The sequence below is a fragment of the Podarcis melisellensis genome, assembly GCF_964234715.1.
Source record: "Podarcis melisellensis genome assembly, chromosome: 9".
NCBI classification, from domain to species: Eukaryota; Metazoa; Chordata; class Lepidosauria; order Squamata; family Lacertidae; genus Podarcis; species Podarcis melisellensis.
This window is the reverse complement of record NC_138541.1, coordinates 36,147,638-36,167,694: the sequence shown is the minus strand read 5'-3', so window position 1 is coordinate 36,167,694 and position 20,057 is coordinate 36,147,638. Positions and strand designations below refer to the sequence as shown.

Below are 20,057 nucleotides of genomic sequence, written 5' to 3'. Positions count from 1 at the left end.
TGGAAATAAAAGGGCCAAAAAAGTAGCCAAAAGCCTACTTTCCCATAGAATATGCTTGCTTTCCTATTCACACACCTGAGAATGGTTGACCTAGCTGGAATCGCTGTGACTGCTATGCATTGACAAAAATGAAATTTTAAAACTCTGGCTTCAAAACTATGCAACATACGCTCACCCCAAGTCACAAAAAAGCATGCCAAAAAGAGGAATTTTTAAAACATTAATTTCAGATTTCAAAATTATAATGTTTTGCTTACCAGCAAAAAATACTCAGAATCACCCCTGCACCATTTTTTTTTTTAAATGAAGCTGCTGCAACATCATTATAAACGGATGTAAACACTGGTGTAATTTGTCCCACATTTAAAGGATCGGATGTGAAGAATCCAGGAAAATGTGTACAGTCCTGGAGCTTATATGATAACTTCCGTGGGTAGTGTGTTCCACAGGGCAGTAGCCTTGGAATGAACCTCTGGCACATGCAGAACCAAAAGATGTGCCCCCATACATGATAGCAATGAACGGACAGGTATAAATTGGGTACGATGATGTCTCAGATATTGTTCAGAGTTGTATAGGGCTTCATACACTTGATGTAACACCATAAATTTGGCATGCTAGCAATCCTGGCCACGACCCATGCTGCCACATTCTGCACTGGCTACAGCTTCAGGACCAAATGTAAGGGCAGCCCCCATACAGAACACATTGCAGTAATCCTATCATGAGGGTATCAGTGCGTGGGCCACTGTAACCAAGCTATCCCTATCCAGGAAGGACCAAACCTGACGTACCTGCTGGCATAAATTTAGCATTGGGTCCCAATTCAGCCTGTGTTTGAAATATTGCAATAAGAAGACTTTCCCTCAAATGCTTAAAGTATTCCCATATTTTGGCATTTTACGTAGAAGACATTTGTCTGCAACAGCACATTTACAATTTCACAAAGCATTTTCATATGTGCTACAGTTACGTAACTGCATTTTCTCTGCTGCATTTATTTATTATTTCATAAAATTTATATGCCACTTGATAGTTTTTTTTTAAAAAAACCAACTGCTCAAAGTGGTTTACAAAAGATGCTTCTGAGGCTGTGGGCATTGGTGCCTTAGTTCGGATCTCTTATACAGGAAAAAAGAATGATATACTCACACAGTTAAATACATAAAAATCCTTAATGAAAATTACATTTAAATATAGGACATTTAATGACTGAACATAACATGCTAATGAGTACAACTAATGCTTTTTAAGAAAAGAATTGGCTGAACATTAGCTTTTCAATTAGTGCTATTTAAATATTGGAGTTAGAAAAACACCCTCTCCCCCTTACAGTTTTTCCATTGTACAGAGTGAATGGTGTTAAATCTTTGATTTCTTAGCTAGTTGGGATCAGTCACTAAGCTCCTTTCTCAGAGTGCCTGAGTTAATCAATAGACCGCAAGCAGGACAAACAGTCTTTTCTCCTTTCTGCATCTTCATCTTTCATCCCTGATTGAGAGGGGCTTTGCTATGTAAGTTGTTAGCACTGAATATATTTTTGAAAATGTTCCTTAAGCAGATACTTGGTTGCAAGCATCCCTTTGAAGTAGTGTCCTTTCTTTTGGAGATAAATGTGAAAATGTCTTTGTTTTGTTTTAGAGAGAGGAGTTTTCTGCCTTGTCCAATTACAGCAGCTTTTTAAAAACTGAGAGAATACTGTTAATAAAGTCACCATTTCAGTATCGCAAGTAGGTTGACTGTAGTGGACTTGAAAAGTACTCTCCCAGTACACCTTTTCTTGCATACATCTAATTTATTGCCTAATTTTTAAATGTGACAAATAATAATTATTTTTTAGTCCTTCACATACCTACTCAGACACATATTGAAATTAACAAGACTTAATTGCATGTGTCAGTCTCATTGATTTCAATATGCTGCTGAGTTGGTGTGTGTCAGTAGGAATCTCAACCTCAATTTATAGCAGTCTGCTTTCCTAATTGTTATCCTCAGTTTGGGGGTAAAAGTTCTGCATGGTGTGTGCTTCTGTAATATATTAAATATAATCAGCACAGCTGAATTTAGGCTCAGTCTATCTGGACGTTAATATTCTAGGTCATCTTCTAAAGCTAAGCAACCTGAGAATGTAGTTGGGTGCTGGCCTTTGCTTCTAATGGCACTGTTTTGATTGCTTTCTAGACACAACCATTTGACACCTGCCATTTAACTATTTATAGTCCATACTACAATGTTTGCCTGTATGTGTCCATGACAAAGCAAACAAAAGATACATTTCTAGCAATTTGTTACATTTGGGAGCAAAGCTTAAATACTTGACTGAAATGCTATTGCTGCTTCTCCCTAATTAACACGTTGCAGCTTGCTCAGAGGTCATTAGTGTTTTAAGCAATATGTCAAATCAATTTCTGTGCTTTCAGTAAAATTACAGTAAAGGTTATGAGGACCTCAGAGTTTATAAGGAGACCACTGCACTGATGACCACCCAGGAATAGATGAGAAACAGGGCTGAATCAAAGGAAGTTCATATGTAGGCAAGCTGAGAACTCCTCTTTTTGAAATGCAGCATCTAACTGTCTAAATAAGTAAATAAGTAAATGTAAGTATTAAAAGCTGACATTATGTTTTGGGAAATTCATACTCTTTCTCATGCAGTGTGGACTTCATCACAGTTGTTGTAGCAACACATATACACACAGATTTGATTAGGGCACCATATATTTTGCACCGTCTAATTATATATTAATTTTTAGTTCTTTCAGCTGAATACCAAGGAAACACACCCTCTTTTTAAAAAACTTGTTGCATTAAGTCTTGCCCATGGTTTTTATAATATCCCACAGAGTTTAGAACGCGGACATCCAGGTTCAAAGTATTTTTCCTGGACAGATACCTCTTTGAACTTAAACCAGTTTGAGGCAGCGGTGTTCAGATATAGTTGCAGCTTGGGGTAGACAACCTTTCTCAGCCTGCAGGCAACATTTCCCTCTAGGCAAACGTTTGGGGATTACAAGTCAGCGGTGGGTGGGGTTGGCGGCAAAAGGGCCAAGCAACAAACATGAAGTTTACGTTTGTACAGTAGGCTAGGTTTTGCACACACCCACACACCCTTCTCTATCCTCCATTCAAGCAAGCAGGAAGCATCAAGAGCACATTCAGTTCAGGCAAAAGCACTCAAGGGGGGCAAAGGAAGGCATTCAGGCCTAGGGAATTGGAGTGATGTTGAGGCAGGGGTATGGCCTGGTATAGTCCCAAGGGCCACATAGGGAGGTTTGGGGGGGTGTACTTTTGGCCCTGGGGCTTGAGGTTCCTCCCCTAGTGGTGATGATCAGGGAGCGACGAGGTTTCCTTTCTAATACTCTGTGTTGCATTTCTGGTACCTGCACCTGACTGGAAAAATTAGCTGTTTTCTTTATGGTCTTAGCTCTTCCACCTGATGGAGCTATTTGAATTAGCAGCTAGAGGATAGATGCTTTGCAAACTTGAATCGCAGGATTTATTTTGGAATTTTGAACATTCTAAGACGATAGCTGTGCACAAGTTGTTGCAGTCTACAGGGCAGACTGTGTAAAATAAATCATATTTCAAGACTTGGAGTAAACCTGGCACCTTCGCAAAATGGAGATGCAAAACTGTGCGAAAATGAGTAGTCAGTTGCTGAATAAATCCATCAAATTTATAGTTTTATCTTGCACTACCACACAATCATAAAGTGAGCCTTGCCAGACTCAGTCCCCCCTTAAAATGGCATTAGTTGCGAGATGCTTGCATCACTTCTGTTTTGAGGAATGGGTTGTCAGCTTGAAATGTATAATTACATGAGAAAATTGTTAGTGACTAGATAATATACTGTGTCTTAATCCTTTATGAATATTTTTAGGCACTGTGCAACTATTAAAGGACTAAGTAGATAAATATTTTCCATGTCATGATCTCTACGCAATTATACCTATCTTACCTATCTGTCTGTGATTATTTTAAAATACTTAAGTGGCTAAACTTTATTAATGTGTAAGTAATCACATTAAGCAATGTTCTACCAGTTCTTTTCTTTAAAATACAATTTTGGTTTTTGAAGTTAAGAAACTTGGAGTTACTAACTTTTGGGTAAATGATCTAAAAGATAAAAGGAGAAGCAAAAATCCCCACACTTGAGCATGCACTGGAGATTGTGCTCAGTGTTGGATGGAGGAGGCAGCTGGCCCAGTGGTATCGCTCTGCAGATTTGGCCAGCGTCTGTGTCAGTTTTGGGGGGTTTGTTGATCTGGCTGGGCTGGCGGTGAGCTTGAGGGAGTGGAGACTGCTTCTTTCCAAATGTATTTAAATTGTGCTTCAATCAGTCAATTCTTGGTCTAATGAACCATCCACCCTACCACAGCGGTACCTATTTGTCTACTTGCACTGGCATGCTTTCGAACTGCTAGGTTGGCAGGAGCTGGGATGGAGCAATGGGAACTCACCCTGTTGCATGGATTCGAACCGCCAACCTTCCGATCGGCAAGCCCAAGGGGCTCAGTGGTTTAGATCACATCACTGTCCCAGCTCCTGTCAACATAGCAGTTCGAAAGCATGCCAGTGCAAATACCGTATTTTTCGCCCCATAGGATGCACTTTTCCCCCTCCAAAAATGAAGGGGAAATATGTGTGCGTCCTATGGGGCGAATGCAGGCTTTCGCTGAAGCCTGGAGAGCAAGAGGCATCGGTGCGCACCGACCCCTCTCGCTCTCCAGGCTTCAGGAAGCTATCCGCAAGCCTTGCAAGCCCGGTGGGAGTTCCCGCGGGCTCACGAGGCTTGCAGGCAGCAGCCTGCAGCCTCGGCGAGTGTCCGCAAGCCTTGCGCGCCTGGCGGGAGTTCCCGCCGAGCGCACGAGGCTTGGGGCGGCAGCCTGTCGCCCGAAGCACGGGGAGCCCTCCGGAGGGTGCCCCATGCTTCGGGCAGGTGTGTGCAAGGCTTGGGGCGGCAGCCGCGGCTGGGGGGGGGAATATATTTTTTTTATTCATCCCCCCCAAAAAACGAGGTGCGTCCTATGGGCCGGTGCGCCCTATAGGACGAAAAATACAGTAGATAAATAGGTACTGCTGTGGCTGGAAGGTAAACAGCGTTTCTGTGCGCTCTGGTTTCTGTCACAGTGTCCCGTTGCACCAGAAGCAGTTTAGTCATGCTGGCCACATGATCCGGAAAGCTGTCTGTGGACAAACGCTGTCTCCCTCGGCCTGAAAGCGAGATGAGCGCTGCAGTCCCATAGTGGCCTTTGACTGGACTGAACTGCCCAAGGGTCGTTTACTGTTACCTAACTTTACCCACCCTACCACCTTCAACTTGGAAATCCCTTATTGATCTAGCTGTGTTCATTGGATACTGCAAAATCTTGGGTTGGCTGCCAGTTAAAGGAACTGAAAAGTAATTTAACTGCACCCTTATATTGCCTAGGCATGGCATGAGTTTTCACCTTTCTCGTAGCTGAGGTAGGGAGCTTGGTATTACTTCTGTGATGGGTGTTAGTTTTCATTGTCACAGCTGGTGCTTTGGAATCGGGTGGAGCTGCTCCTAAGGCAAAAGTAGGGTGTGCTCCTGGGTAGGGATGAGGGAGAAATTAAATTTCATTCACATTTTAAGCCACATATATCAAATTTGCTGTTTCTGAAACAATATGAAAACAAGCACACAGCCATCCCTCGAAATTTTCACTTATCTGAATTTGCTCCGTAGTTCTCCAACTGAAAAATGTTTACGAAAATACATATGTTAGGGGAAAGTGTGCATAAAAAAGAATGCATTAGTGAAAATGGCATACAAAAATGCATTATATTTGGGGTTGCATCCTAAATAATGAACACGACATGCTTCTGACAGTTGTCCTTGTGCACTAAATGCTTTAGCACTATTGACTTATTTTAGTTTAGGGTAAATTTTGTATAAACTCACCCTGAATTGAAATCAATGAAAGATCTATATAGGCAAGTCATGCTTGCAATCCAGGCTAGACTATGATTTTGTACGATGATGGAATTTTCCCAGAGGGATCGGTAGCTGTGTTCACAGCAGAGATGGGAAACGAAAAGCCCTCGAGGTGCTGTTATCCTCCAACTCCCATGAGCCCTGCCCATCATAGTTTGCAATCAGGAATGATGGAACTTGTAACATCTGGAGGGCCAAGGTTGCCCCAGACCTGTGTTGTGGCTATTGCAATAAAGAGTCTTGCACTGCAAATGGGTGAAATGATGGCCCTATTAATGTCAGCTAGTAATGTAAGAGGGGCTGTCTGGAGTTTGTTCCTATAGAAAATTGTAGCAGGAGGGTTATTCATTTCCGTAGCAGTTGAGTTAAAATGTAATGCAATAGCTAATCGGATAAATCACTTAAATCACCCTTAATTTCCACTCTATATTCAAGAACTAGCAGGAAGGAAATACTAGATTACTTAATACATTTGGAAGATAGCTGAGGAAAATACCAATTCTTAGTTTTCATGGATGTTTGCCATCCCAGTTAATCCCTATTAACTTTTTTAAAACGTTCCTCTGTTTGGACTAAGCATTTACCCCCATACGTAACTCTAGCTTATATTTCTGTATTACAGTTTTTTATTGCACCCATGTATGCATGCTTGTGAAAGTCCTGCCGTTTTGTTTAATGCCTTGCTGCCTTGCACCTGAGTGGTAGCAGGGAGGCTGAAGAGAAAGACTGTTTAAACATGGATTTATAGCTACCTTTACATAGGAAATATAACAATGGGCCAAAGAGCGGGAGATACTTTTTTAAAGGAAGATTTCTTTGAACTCCATATTTGCTTTTGTTCAATCCCAGTTGACTAGGTTTTGATCAATACCAGTTGACTGTAATCATTCCTGGAACACTTTTAGCAACTATAGTAGTTAAAAACATCTGGAAGCCTCTGGCTATATCACTGTCAGTGACAAATCCATGGGTGGATAGACCATAGGTCTCAAAACTTGTATAGAATGATAGAATTGTAGAGTTGGAAAGGACCCTGAGGATCATGTAGTTTAACCCCCTGCAATGCAGGAATATGCAGCTTTCTCATATGGGGATCGAACCTGCAACCTTGGCATTATCAGCACCATGCTCTATCATGTGCTAAGGGGTGTCCTCTTCCAATGCTAAGCTCATGGGGGGGCACAGTGGCCATGAAATACAGTGCCCCCTCGCTGCACTTTTAATTGCCTTTCAAGCCATGGAAGATGACAGTCTGAAGTGCAGAGCCTTTTATATCCGTGGAGGATTACCTTGCATTTTAGACACCTGCAACACCAGGCTACAAAAATGTGTGGGGAGCCTCTGCAAATACAATGCTTCAGCATATCGCTTTCCACAAGTTGGAAGGCAGTAGAAATTATGCTGCCCCACTGCCCATTCTTCCTAGCTCATCTTCACACCTGAAGAAGGAATTCCTTGTACCTACTCTGAACCTTCACAGGGGCTGGTGCTGGTGTGATGGAAGAACACTGATCCTTGGGGATAATATGCGGAACACAAATATATCAAATGTCTTCCATAATAAATTTGGGGGCATGAAATGCTTAAGGAAAGTAGATGGTGCAGGTGAGAGAAAATGCTGGAGTGAAGCATGGTGGGAGTGCTTTAATATATTTTATTTTTCTGCCCCTCCTCCCCTCACCTTGGGTATTATTGAACTTTTATCCTCAGAATATCACAACATTTTTACTGTTGAGGTTCTTTTTTCTTATTGTTGCTTCAACTTATTGTTTCATTTATTTCTATATGTTGTTATTAATCACCTTGAGCTTCTTTCGGAAGGAAAAGTAGGTACCAATATTCAATGAAACAAAGGTGCTTTCAGCAGTTAGCAAAACACACACACACACATATATGAATGAATACAGTGTATTATTTGTCATCTGTAATACTGTAAACCTGTAAGCACAGTTGCAAATTTAATCTTACATGTCGATCATATAAGAATGGCAAAATGATGAACTAAGTAATTGGCAAAATGGTGTGTTCTGTTGTTCAAAGCAGCCCATGTGTAATGAGACCTAGAGGATTTGTTGGAGCACAGGAAGCAATCAGAGACTGGATCTGTTGCCCTGCCAGCAACTTTTGCCAGAATAACAATTAGTGTTGGACTTTGTGGCAGTGTTACCGGCAGATGCCAATTAGGCATAAGAGTCAAAGGAAAGCCCAAAAAACCTGTATTTCCTTGTCTGTTCTTTCCCTGTCTCCACATTGAGTGGAATACTATCTAGCAAATGATTCTCTGGCATGTAGAGAAACTTATATTTCTGTCACAGCTCTTGGAACTCTTCCAGAATACTGGCAGGAACTTTAGAGTCTTATGAATAGCTATCTATTCTTATAGCAGGTTTATTTTTACATCCTGTATTCATTTCACTTGAATACACTATGCTGGCACCCACAAAGTGCATTTATCATATTTTTCCAAGCACACTCTTCAGGGCACTTGTGTACACACACACACACACACACACACACACTTTCTCTCTAATAGGATCAGTGTTTTTTCACATTCTAGGCTAGCAGTCTTGTGACTTTATAGATCTGTATGTATATAATTGGACAGACATTTTGGAAGTATAGTGACGGGTGTCTAAAAGCCCTGATGTATAATTGATAATGACAGCAATGCGTATACAACAATTGCTAATTCTATTTGAATTGTTTTGTGTTGGGTGGGAAGGCATTGAAGATTTTGATATTTTAATTATCAAATCATCAATTTTGTATAGTTTTTTTCACGAAAAGATATTTTGTTGTTCTGTTGTTGTTGTTGTTTTTGCTTATTTATTAAATTTCTGTACCACCCTCCATCCAAGAATCACAGGGTGGTTTACAATATAAAAACAAAAATATATACCATAGTAGCAAACAAAAACAATAGCCCTCCCCACACAGTCCCTAGATTGTTTAAATAGCCAAAGGCCTGAGAGAAAATGAATGTTTTTGCTGGGTGCCAAGTCAGTGCCATATTCCTAAAGATGCATAGAGTAACTTTTCATTTATTTTTTATTTTATAGTGTGTGTGTTTTCACTAATGTACAGCAGTATCCAGTGGTACAAAATGGGGCAAGTCCATCCTGCTAGAATGCCAGTTAGTTGCTGGCTGTTAGCACATGGGGCTCTGTAGTGATAAATGTGTGTCATGCATCACTTGCCTTAAACTCAACAATTGTTAGTTTGGACGGAAGGCCCATCTAGTCCAGCATCCTGTTTTACAGAGTGGCCAGATGAGTAGGAAGCCGAATAGCAGGAAATGAGCCCAGTATCCTCTCTGGCGTTTTGTCACCTAGCAACTGATAGATCAGAGCCATGCCGCCTTCGAACCTAGAGATAACATATCAATTGTGACGTTTCACTGTTGATAGACATGTTTATTAATTTGTCTAATCCACCTGTTTCTGAGCTGCTTAACACAATTGGGTGGGTTTTGCTACACTACACTTGGCGCTAGTGAGGTCACTGCTCTCAGACTGACCTACCCTGGTGTGCCAACATGGCCGTCAGTGTAGGCAGTGCTGAATTAGATGGGCCACAGGTGTGATTTGTACACTAACTTTGCTATGTAATGGGGCATTTTTGGATTATCTGTTGTGTGGGTGAGAGGGAAGGCAAAATTAGCAGAAAATTGGCCCTGATCGTGTGGTTGTTTCATTCATGCAACACCCTGAATGGGGAGGGCTTGCACTGCAAGGACATGGCTCCCACATGGCTTTGAGTGCATGTAAATGAGGTCTTATTTCTTCTTCTGTGGTGTTTTTGGATGTCTCGTCTCTTGAACTACTCAATTCACATTTTTCTGCAACTTGTATATTTATCTTACCTGGTGACTTTTACACACACTTCTCTTGAACTTGATGTTATTTCTGTATTGAATGTGCCTGGTGAAGCACATAGTTCAGCCCCCTTACTGGCTGTTCATGCCTGGCATTTCACAATAGAAGTAGGTGATAGTTTGTTTTAAGTATGATTATCTTTCGTATCGTGACATGTTTTGTATTTTTTCTCCTGTTGAAAAAGAAGGCTCTCTGGAGAAAATGGTGGAGAGTTGAAGGTCTTTGTAAAGACCTGACCTTTATTGGGATACTATTGGTCCTTCAGAAGTTGTTGGGCTCCAGATCCCATCAGTTGCAGCCTGCAAGGCAGCGGTCAAGGGAGTTGTAGTCCTGGAATAATGAAAGGGCTGCAGGCTCTTTATGCTCATTCTTCTCATGAATCTGGATGGTAGAGTGTAACCTGTTAGGGTCATGACAAATGTCAATGTTGCTGGTTGCATAGCTGTATGTCTTAGCAGTGGGGCCACAAGTGGATGGCAAAGAGAAGGCGGAATGGTTCAACACCTACTTTGCCCCAAAAGGAAATCGGTGCCCCACCCAGTGATAGCACAATAAATGCTGCAAAGAGGATGCTGCAGCGCAAGATAGGAAAAGAGGTGATGTGTTGTAGAATAATCCAATTGAAGAAGCTAACAAATCTTGGCTGGATCTAGGCACGTCAAAGAAGCGATTCATTTAAACGTGTTGCAAACTCAAACAGGGAAATCTGGTAGGGAAAGATGGGACTCCACAGTGCCATCTGGTGTCACAGTGTTATATCACATATACAACGCATATAAAATGCTTTTTCTTTACCAATCTAGCCGAGTCCCTTGCTGCTGGTTGGGAAGGAGCCCCCATAGCACTTTAAGCTTCAGGGCCCAAAAAATGTAAGGCCACCACTTCCTCTGCCTGCTCTTTAAAGATCCTATGTAAAGAGCAGGCAGAGGGATTTTATCTCCCTGTTTTTGCACTAAGTACCACTATTACCTTCATTTTTATTCACACTTTCCACTAATTTATGTGTTTTTGTAGACATTGGTTGAAGAGCTACATCACAAAATTCAGATAGGTGTGAATTTCAAAGGATAGCTGTGTTTCAGTTTGCATGTTGCTACAAAAACTGCAAGTCTGATATGTTCAACTTTAGATGCATATTGAATTTAACTTCTCATCCATCCGTCATCCAGCCTTAATGTTTTGCGTTAGACATACAAATGAAATTAAGGTAATGTATGTAGGGGAATTAAAATCATGTAATATACAGATGATATTATGCCTTTCAGATGTCTTAGACTGCAGCTCTCATCACATCTAGAGGCACTAAGTTGGTGAAGTCTGGTATGCAGTTATAGAGTTAATAGGAATAAGTCAAAATTATTTTGTTAAGTTATTTTGAATATTAATACCATTGATGGAAACTTGAAAAAGCTTGTGGGAAACTGAAATGTGGAGATCTGGATGTACTTGCTATCTATGTGTTTTCCATGTGAAATTTAAAACAGGAAAGGAAAACACTTTGGAATGGGAAAGAAAACACTGTTCGAAGAATTATTACTTTAAGAGACAGAATGTGCCAAATTGAAACAGAAGACTCAAGAAATGTGTTCGGATATATGAATAAAGCAATATAAGTGATCAGAAAGAACATGGCTGCATTATTATTATTATTATTATTATTATTATTATTATTATTATTATTATCATCATCAAAATCAGTTTCTAATGACTGCTTTGTAGCGTCTTCTGAAAGGCACCAAGTACAACCCTTATAAAGATAAATGTCTAAAAATGGTGGGGTGGCAGCACAGAGCAACTGACAATAGGGAATATACAGTTTGCGGCCTCCTGTTACACTTTCTGATTTTGTGTTGCTGCAGGCACTGGCTCTCTTCGATCAATTAACTTCTAGGCCTATTGAAAGAAACATTACCTCACTTCATAAAATGGAGGCTTTAAAGCGTGAACTCTTTTCATTAACTTAGTTTTCTGTTATCAAAACAATAATTCTTATTTGTGTTTTACAGTGTAGTGCGTGCATAAAGGGAATGTGTTTTGTCAACAATTAGAAGTGAATATGTTAAGATATTAACATTTCCCAGTGACACTGAATGTAAGACAGCTTTAAATAATGTGATGGATTAGGGGACCCCTAATGTCTGAGCAAAGCTTTTATTGTATATACAGCTATATATAATAGTACATCTGTTGTAATCTTAGTTAAGGGAGGGTATCGGATCTCTGAAATGGATATGATAGGGCTTCTCACCAGCTAAATTTTGACCAGATAAAATCCAGTACTCTTTTGAAAACTTTAAAACGGCTCCTTTACAGTGCTGCAAAAATATAATATTAGAAATATGATAGGACAGTCAGAATTCAGTTTTATCATCCGCTCTTAACTTTTGAATAATGGCATGTGACTTTATCTGAGTGGCGTTTCATCATTGCATCCATAATTACATCCATTTATACTGATCTGCTTTGTCTTTGAAATAGCAGAAATCCCTAGTCTACGTAGATTTCATTTATTTAGGACTCTTCCAAGGTGGGATTCTTCCTGTATGAGAAATAGATTGATGCTTCATCATCTAGACTTTGTGTTGACTTGGGCGAATTAAGGAATTAAGAAAATTGTTACGTAACGAATAGGCTTTAAATTATGGCTTGCAGGAATATTACCTTTCATTGACGTCAGTGCTGTGAGTTGAATGGCGTTTGATCCAGGCTTCTGCTAAAGGAAAAGAAGACAATTTTTGCCACTTACCCTTTCCTGCTGCAGATCCCCCATCTGCCTCAGCAATGTGTTCCAGAGGAGCTGAGAGGCCTTTCAGAGCTGCATGGAGGAGGTTGCACAGGGAAAGGATAGTTTGTTAGAGTTGCTTCTTGCCTCCTTTCACAAATTGCTTCCACTAGATCAGGTATAGGGAACCTTTGGCCCTCCACATGTTGCTGAACTAGAACTTCTGTCAGCCCTAGCAAGCATGGCTAATGACCAAAGATAATGGGAGTTATAGTTCAGCAACATCTGGAGTGTAAAGGTTCCTCAGACCTGCTCTAGATGAAAAGCCATTCTGCAAAGAGAATGGCAGCATTGCAATTCTTCTAGTGATCCACTATACTGATGGCAGCTGGCATTTCTAGCAGGATGGGAAGGATAAGGGAAAATATGATGGGAAATGTCATCTATTTAACCTGTCCAAATGACGCTGAAAGAGATGCACAAGGTGTGTGGAATGTGTCATCTGCAATCTGCTTTGAAAAACAGAAAGGCAGTCTGAAATGAATAGGCTTCTACACAGTCAGTCAACTTGTATTAGCCCAAAACTAGCTGCTGTCCTTAAAATTCCCATGATGTATCTTATTTGTATAGTCACATAGTGTTATTACTGGTGGCTACTGTATTTACGAAATGTTAGCTTACTAAAATGTACACCCAACAGTTTGGTAAACTATTCGTCCAACATCGTTTCCAATTGAATATGAAAATTTGACCACAGAAGGAATCAGCAAGAACTAAATTTGCCTTACACATAAATAAGAATTCGTTCACATATCTGATTATGATTTCTTTTAATCAGAGTTCAAAAAGAAAGGTAAAATAAATTTCTTTCTCTTAAAATCCTCTTTCCATACCTTGACCTCATATCATTTGACCTTTGGGATAGAGAGAAAGGCAGCCCTGAAAAATGAGTGCAGTTGTCTTTCCTTTCACGGATGCTCAAGACATCTTGGTCACAAAAGTTCTCTTTTTTTGAAAAAGGAAAAAAAAATGCAGACATCTTGTCACGGGAATGGAGACAACTTGTCATGAAGAGCTTGCAGCATCTGTCATCCTTAGGAGGAACGTATTAAGCTGACAGAGGCCTTGTGGCTCCATAGTATAAGTCACAGGTGTTATTAACCATAATAGCTCAGTGAAGAGACTCATTTAATAAGAGGTATGCAGCTGTCATCTGGGCTAATTTGAGTGTATTTCTACCAGCAATTTCACCAAGATAACAGCGATTTGTGCAATACAGGGCATTTCTTGTCCTTCTCTTAAAAATTCAAACTTTAAGTATTTTTATAGGGTACGTGCTGTGCTTGTTCTTTGCATCCCAAAGGCTAAATAAGGAGTCAGTCAATTGGGTTGAACTAAGGGCCAGTTCATTAAACAAAGAGCCATATGTATATTTGCAGAGGGAAGCCCCTTTAGGTCGGAACCCCAGGCCAAGCCTGCAGCTAATCACGTGAACCAACCTGCCTGAAGAAATGGGGAGTATATACAAAACACTGCTAAACCTTTTGTTACGTAAATACTATACTGGTATTGTCCAGGAGGGAGAGAACATGCCAGTCAGGCATGTGTCTCTGCCAGGGTCCTACTCGAGTATAGGGCTGAACTCCTGACAGTAAATACTGGCCGTTACCAGAAATGGGGAGTATTTCAGAGGTGCCTGCCCCTTATCCCAGGTATACCACCCTGGGATAAGAGAGGAGGCACAAACCTCCACTGGCCAGAACAAGCAACTGGTGAGCAAAAGCCTCCTTCGTGGCTGAGAAGCAACTTTAGGTCATACTGAGAGTTGCAGGGGGGGGGGGTGCTGCTAAGAGAAGGAAAGGGGGTAAAGGTGGCCTTTGGCCTCTAAATAGGGAGTTGGCTCCACTCCCACCGCTTTCACGTATGAGGGAGGCAGTGTGGTGATGCAGAGCGTCCACCAGGAAGCAAACCACAGAGCCACAGATCTCGAAAGTGTTCTGCTGCTGAGACTGGCTGGCTGAATGGCATTTCTGTAATTTTCTCTGTTGAAAAAGAATTTGATTTAGAGTATTCAAAGTACTATTCCACCAAGAGTATGATCTCATATTTTAAAAAAACATTTCTAAGTCATTGCTGTTCCCCATCACACACTTCTTGCTAATTAAGACCTGGCATTGTAAAGTTATTGTTATGGGTTGGGTGGGGAAGGCTTCTGATTCCTGGATCTAGCAATTAATTAATCCAGTTTATTTGTAAGATTTGCCACACAGCAAATGGGTAAAAAGCAAAGCCACGCCTCAGATCCAGATAAGGAAAAAATGGTGCTTTTATGAAATCATTATCACAAGCAGTTTTAATTATCTTCTGTTAAACCCACTGATGTGTATTTTTCATTGTTACTAATTAAATGACTAACTGAAAATCCCCTAAAGCCCTAAAAACTAAGAGAATATTTGTGTGAGATACGTATGAGAGCATGCTTACATTGCATATTTAAAGAATATTGGGCTTTTTGTGCATTATGTGTTCTGTACAATGACATTTGTTTTGTGCCGATGAATTTTAGGAGGAAACAAGTTGAGGAGCCAACCTTTCCGTCTGAACTGGGCTTGGATTTCTCTGGAAAAAGAATATTATGTTGTAGACGAGGAGTCAAGGGTTCTGGAAGTAACACTCAAGCGGAGAGGATATCTGGGGGAGACATCATTTGTTAGTGAGTATACCTTTAATTTGTCCGAATGCAACTTTATTAGAGGAACTTACAAACCATCAAAATATGTTTAAAGGGTGGTACAAAATGGTTGAAAATAAACCATACTCTTAATGTTTAATCAATGTATTTCTGCAGTAAAATGGTCAGTTACAGCAATTCTTACCTTCATTGGTTATCTTTACAGCGGTTTTTTGGGGGTTTTTTTTTTACATTTTACTACAGCAGAGTGGCTTTCACATGGCTTCAAAACCATGAATGCACAAGTTTATAAACATGTTCAGGATTGTGGACTGGTCACATTTGACTGACTCATGATTTATTGAAAAATTACTTGTTAATGTATAGATTTTTAGGATGCATTCATATAATTCCCATTTATTTCATTGGTTACTGTGTATCAAGGCATTACTTGGAACATTTGGGTACTATTAACTTGTGGTTGTCTGCCCTGTTTTGGGTTCTGTGACCTCTTTAAAAACTATTTTAAAACTGCTGCAGTGAATATTGTCCTTAAGCAGTCATAGTGCACATTGAATGAGAGAGAAAGTGGCCAGAAAACTGGTAATGTTGTTTAATGTTTCACAAAAGCCAGTGAACTTTCCCAGCTTCAGCAAAATGCCTTGACTACCTTTGTTTAACAGTGAACTCTTGTAAGAAACAGAGAAAAGAAAGTCAATAAGAAACACCGAAGTGTCCTTTATCAGATGCTTTTCAGAAGTATTTAGATAAATGTGAAGTGGAACATTCCAGTCGGCCACTGGATGACGCATGGAGACGTTTTAAAACACATTCCTCATAAGGCTCAGTGTGTGGAAATGCAGCGCTACAATGCCAATGCTTTCCTATAAATAGGGCTGGGCGATACCTGGTTTTCAACATCACAATATATCACCAGTTAAACATTGTGATATTTCGATATATCAGAATATCTGAAATAAGGCTGGAACTATGTAGTGGTGAAAATGGTAATATCCTGGCAACTGCTACTACTTAAGGGTCTAACTCTAAAACTGATACATTTCTACTTACCTTTAACATATTGTTACAACTGTTACATTATAGTACTACAGTACCAATAATAGCACATTTTCTCTAAAATTAAAGCTGTACAAGTAAATAGCATAGATATCAAAGGTTCCATAAAAAATTAATTACATTACTAAACAAGAAAAAAAGCAAATTCAGTGTCACACTTTTAGATATTCAAATATAATTCACTATTGAGTCTTAGTTGAATGTATACATCGCACAACACCAGTTATTTGATTGTTTGTTAATTTTCCTTTCTAAACCAGGACAAAACCAAAAGAATGAAATGGATAAATTTCAACAGAACAAAATATAAACAAAATTTGTATTTTTATTGCCGGGAAAATTTGCATTTCTCTTATAAACCAGGCCAAACCAGAAAGAATGGATAAATTTTTACAGAACAAAAATTATTAAATGAAAATTATATTTTTTGCAAGGAAAATTTGCATTTTGGCATTTTCTGGAAATAGAGATGCCCTTTAAATTTGAAGAACATTGCCAGCCGTGCTGAACACACTTTCAAATGGCACACTTGACCCTGGGATAGCCAAAAACTTCTTTGCAAGCACCTTCAACACTGGGAAGGATGCCTCATGTGCCTTACACCACATCAGAGGACATTCATCAACGTCCCATCTTGGCATTGCCATATAGGAGAAAATGGGGAGTATAAGGAGGTTGGGGGAGACACAGAAGAGGCTCAAATGGCAGAGCAGGGTGGGTTTTCCTTTTCTTTTACTCTGAAGCAACTTGCAAGCCAACAAGCATCTCAAGACTGCATTTCCCTCCTGCTTGCGATTGGGGAGGAGAGAGCCGAAGACTCGCAGAGTTAACATGGGGCTGGCAGCGTCCCATGGGCTACTTCTGCCCTGAAAGAAAAGCACACACAACAAACGCTGGGTGTTTCCCCCCCTTTTATCCTGAAGCAACTTGCAAACCACAATCACACACACACACACACAGAGAGAGAGAAGGTGAAGGAGAATCATGGAGCAAGGAAGGAAGCAATTTGGAAGGGAAAGAGTTAACACACAGAGAGAGAGAGAGAGAGAGAGAGAGAGAGAGAGAGAGAGAGAGCGCACATGCAAGCAAAGCATTGCAGAGCAGATTGAGCTAAATAAACATTGGAACACACATGCATAGAGAAAGAGAAGCAGGGAAGGAGAATTCAAGGAGCAAGGAAGGAAGCAACTTGGAAGGGAAAGAGTTGAGAGAGCGTGCAAGTGAAGCACTCAGTGGCGTAGCGTGGGGGTGCAGGGGGGCCGGCCGCACCGGGTGCAACATCTGGGGGTTAGGGTTAGGGGGCACAAATCCACGGGTTAGGGGGTGCAAATTACTTGCCTTGCCCCGGGTGCTGACAACCCATGCTACGCCACTGGAAGCACTGCAGGGCAGACTGAGCTAAAGAAATATGGGGCTCAATTAAGCCTCTCAGCACAGACCCCTGCACCTCCAGGAAAGTTCCTTGCCGTAGTGCCATGGCTCCAAGCGAAGCATCAGCTGGGCACACCAACAGAGGGGGGAGAGGGAGTCAGGGAAACACAATCACCCCCCTCCAGCAGTACAGTTTTAACAAGGGGCCGGCTGCCCTTACAAAAAACGAAGTGTCGGCTGAGTTAATAAAAAAAAAAAACACCGGTGCTTTTTGCTGCTGCTGGCTGCTGCTTCACAAAAACAAATGCACCACACATACCAACAGCAGAGGGGAGGGAGATACACCCACAAGCAGTACACACATGCAGATGGAGGGGGGAATGACAGAAGAGCGTAAAATGCCAAAGGAAGGTGTCTATTTTTTTACTAACCCCAGTTTATGTCTTTATGAGGAAAGGGCTCCAGAAGTCAGAACCTGCAAACTTTCCCTAAGCCTGGCACCTTTAAGCAAGAGCCTTGAGGGAAGAAGTCCCTGCTTGCCGGCTGGGTAGCCAGAGCTAACTTTTCTCAAAGCTCTGTTTGGCAATAACTACTTGGCGATATTTAAGTCAGCCTGCTGTAGTGATTTGTGGTCATTTGCTTCTCCTGCAGCAGACAGGGAAGGTTGAGGCTGACAGTGACTGCTAACAGGTTCTCAAAACTCTGGCAATATCTGCTGTGCAATTTTTGAATCTGCCTGCTGTATTTAATTTGTAGTGTTTTACTGCTGCTGCAGGAGACGTAAGGGTGAGACTCACAGTGACTGCTAAGGGGTTCTCAAAGCTGTTTGTTGATATCTGCTGGGCGACATTTGAGTCAGCCTGCTGTAGTGATTTGTAGCTATTTGTTGTTGCTGCAGAAGGCAGGGGAGAGCTGTCTGAGGTAGAGTTAGCAAGAGCTGCACACACAGGAAGAAGCATCGGCTTCGTGGTTTTTCCAATATTGTGATTTTTTAAATACCCCCCCACACACACACAATATGTGATTAATTGCAAAGTCATTTTTTTTAAAAAAAAGTTACCATGATTTGATATAAAACCTGATATCAGACAATATATTGATTTATAGCACAGCCCTAGTAAAGGTAAAGGGACCCTTGACGGTTAGGTCCAGTCATGGCCGACTCTGGGGTTGCGGCGCTCATCTCGCTTTATTGGCCAAGGGAGCTTCCGGGTCATGTGGCCAGCATGACTAAGCCGCTTCTGGCAAACCAGAGCAGCGCACGGAAACGCCGTCTACCTTCCCGCCGGAGCAGTACCTATTTATCTACTTGCCACTTGACGTGCTTTTGAACTGCTAGGTTGGCAGGAACATGGACCGAGCAACGGGAGCTCACACCGTCTTGGGGATTCGAACCGCGACCTTCTGATCGGCAAGCCCTAGGCTCTGTGGTTTAGACCACAGCGCCATCCGCATCCCTAAGCACAGCCCTACCTATAAGTATATGCGTAGACATGTCTTCGCTGACATAAATTGTAGAAAATATATTGGTTTCAGTTGCAGTAAAGACTCTATGACACAGTGTGTTGAAGAACAGAGGTATCCCATTTTACACACACATTTCTTGCTCAATACAGTGGATTTGAGTAATCATTTCTGGGTTCATTGCTTCTAGAAAAAAAATTGTTTCCATGTCCATTAACTAGGACAGTTGATGGGATGGAATTTGGGGCAGTATCACAGCATACAGTTCATGGGTGAACCCATGCGAACATGCACAAGAAAGAGTGGCGGCAACATGTCAGATGACACCGGCTGTGGTGTCACACCACACTCACTGGTGTGAATGAAAAGTAGAGTGACATTGTGGTAGATTGCTGAAAAAGCAATTACAGTTCTGTAACATAGCAGGATAATATAGTGTGAAAGAAATGTTAGAAACTGGGCCAGTAGTGCTAGCATTATAACCAGGAATACCAACACAATAATCCTCATATCTGAATGTACCCTAAGTCAGAAAAGATCACATGGCCAGGTCTCGCTTTTTTCCTTCCATCATTTTGACACTGAAAAAACAACTATTAGCTGATCAAGTATTTAAGAGCAAACCTGGTAGAGCAGGTTTAATGCTGACTTAGGCTTTCCTAATTATATGAAGCATTTCTAATTAGGTCAGGAGTGTAAGAACTGCAAGTCCTAAAGTGGAAATGGTTTTCACACTTCACAGCTTTCAGAAGTTTCTTGCAGGCTATCAGGTTCTCCCAGACCTGGGCGAGGGATTCAGCTTGACAAAGGTTCATTATTCTCTGACAGAGAGGTAAAGTTTCCTAACTGATGGTGTCAAACCATAAATTAAATAAAATAGTTCGCTTATTTAAGCTGAAGTAGAGTAGAAATGTTAGA

The 20,057-nt window shown here is 41.0% G+C and overlaps 1 protein-coding gene across 2 annotated transcripts in view; it reads left to right on the top strand.

Moving 5' to 3' along the window:
- FREM3 (FRAS1 related extracellular matrix 3) overlaps positions 1 to 20,057 on the top strand; it is a 79,184-nt gene that overhangs the window by 14,037 nt on the left and 45,090 nt on the right. For both annotated transcript variants that reach the window (XM_081925871.1, XM_081925872.1), the window contains exon 3: positions 15,123 to 15,269. In XM_081925871.1, the coding sequence (XP_081781997.1) occupies positions 15,123 to 15,269 (147 nt within the window). The remainder of the gene's footprint in view (positions 1 to 15,122; positions 15,270 to 20,057) is intronic.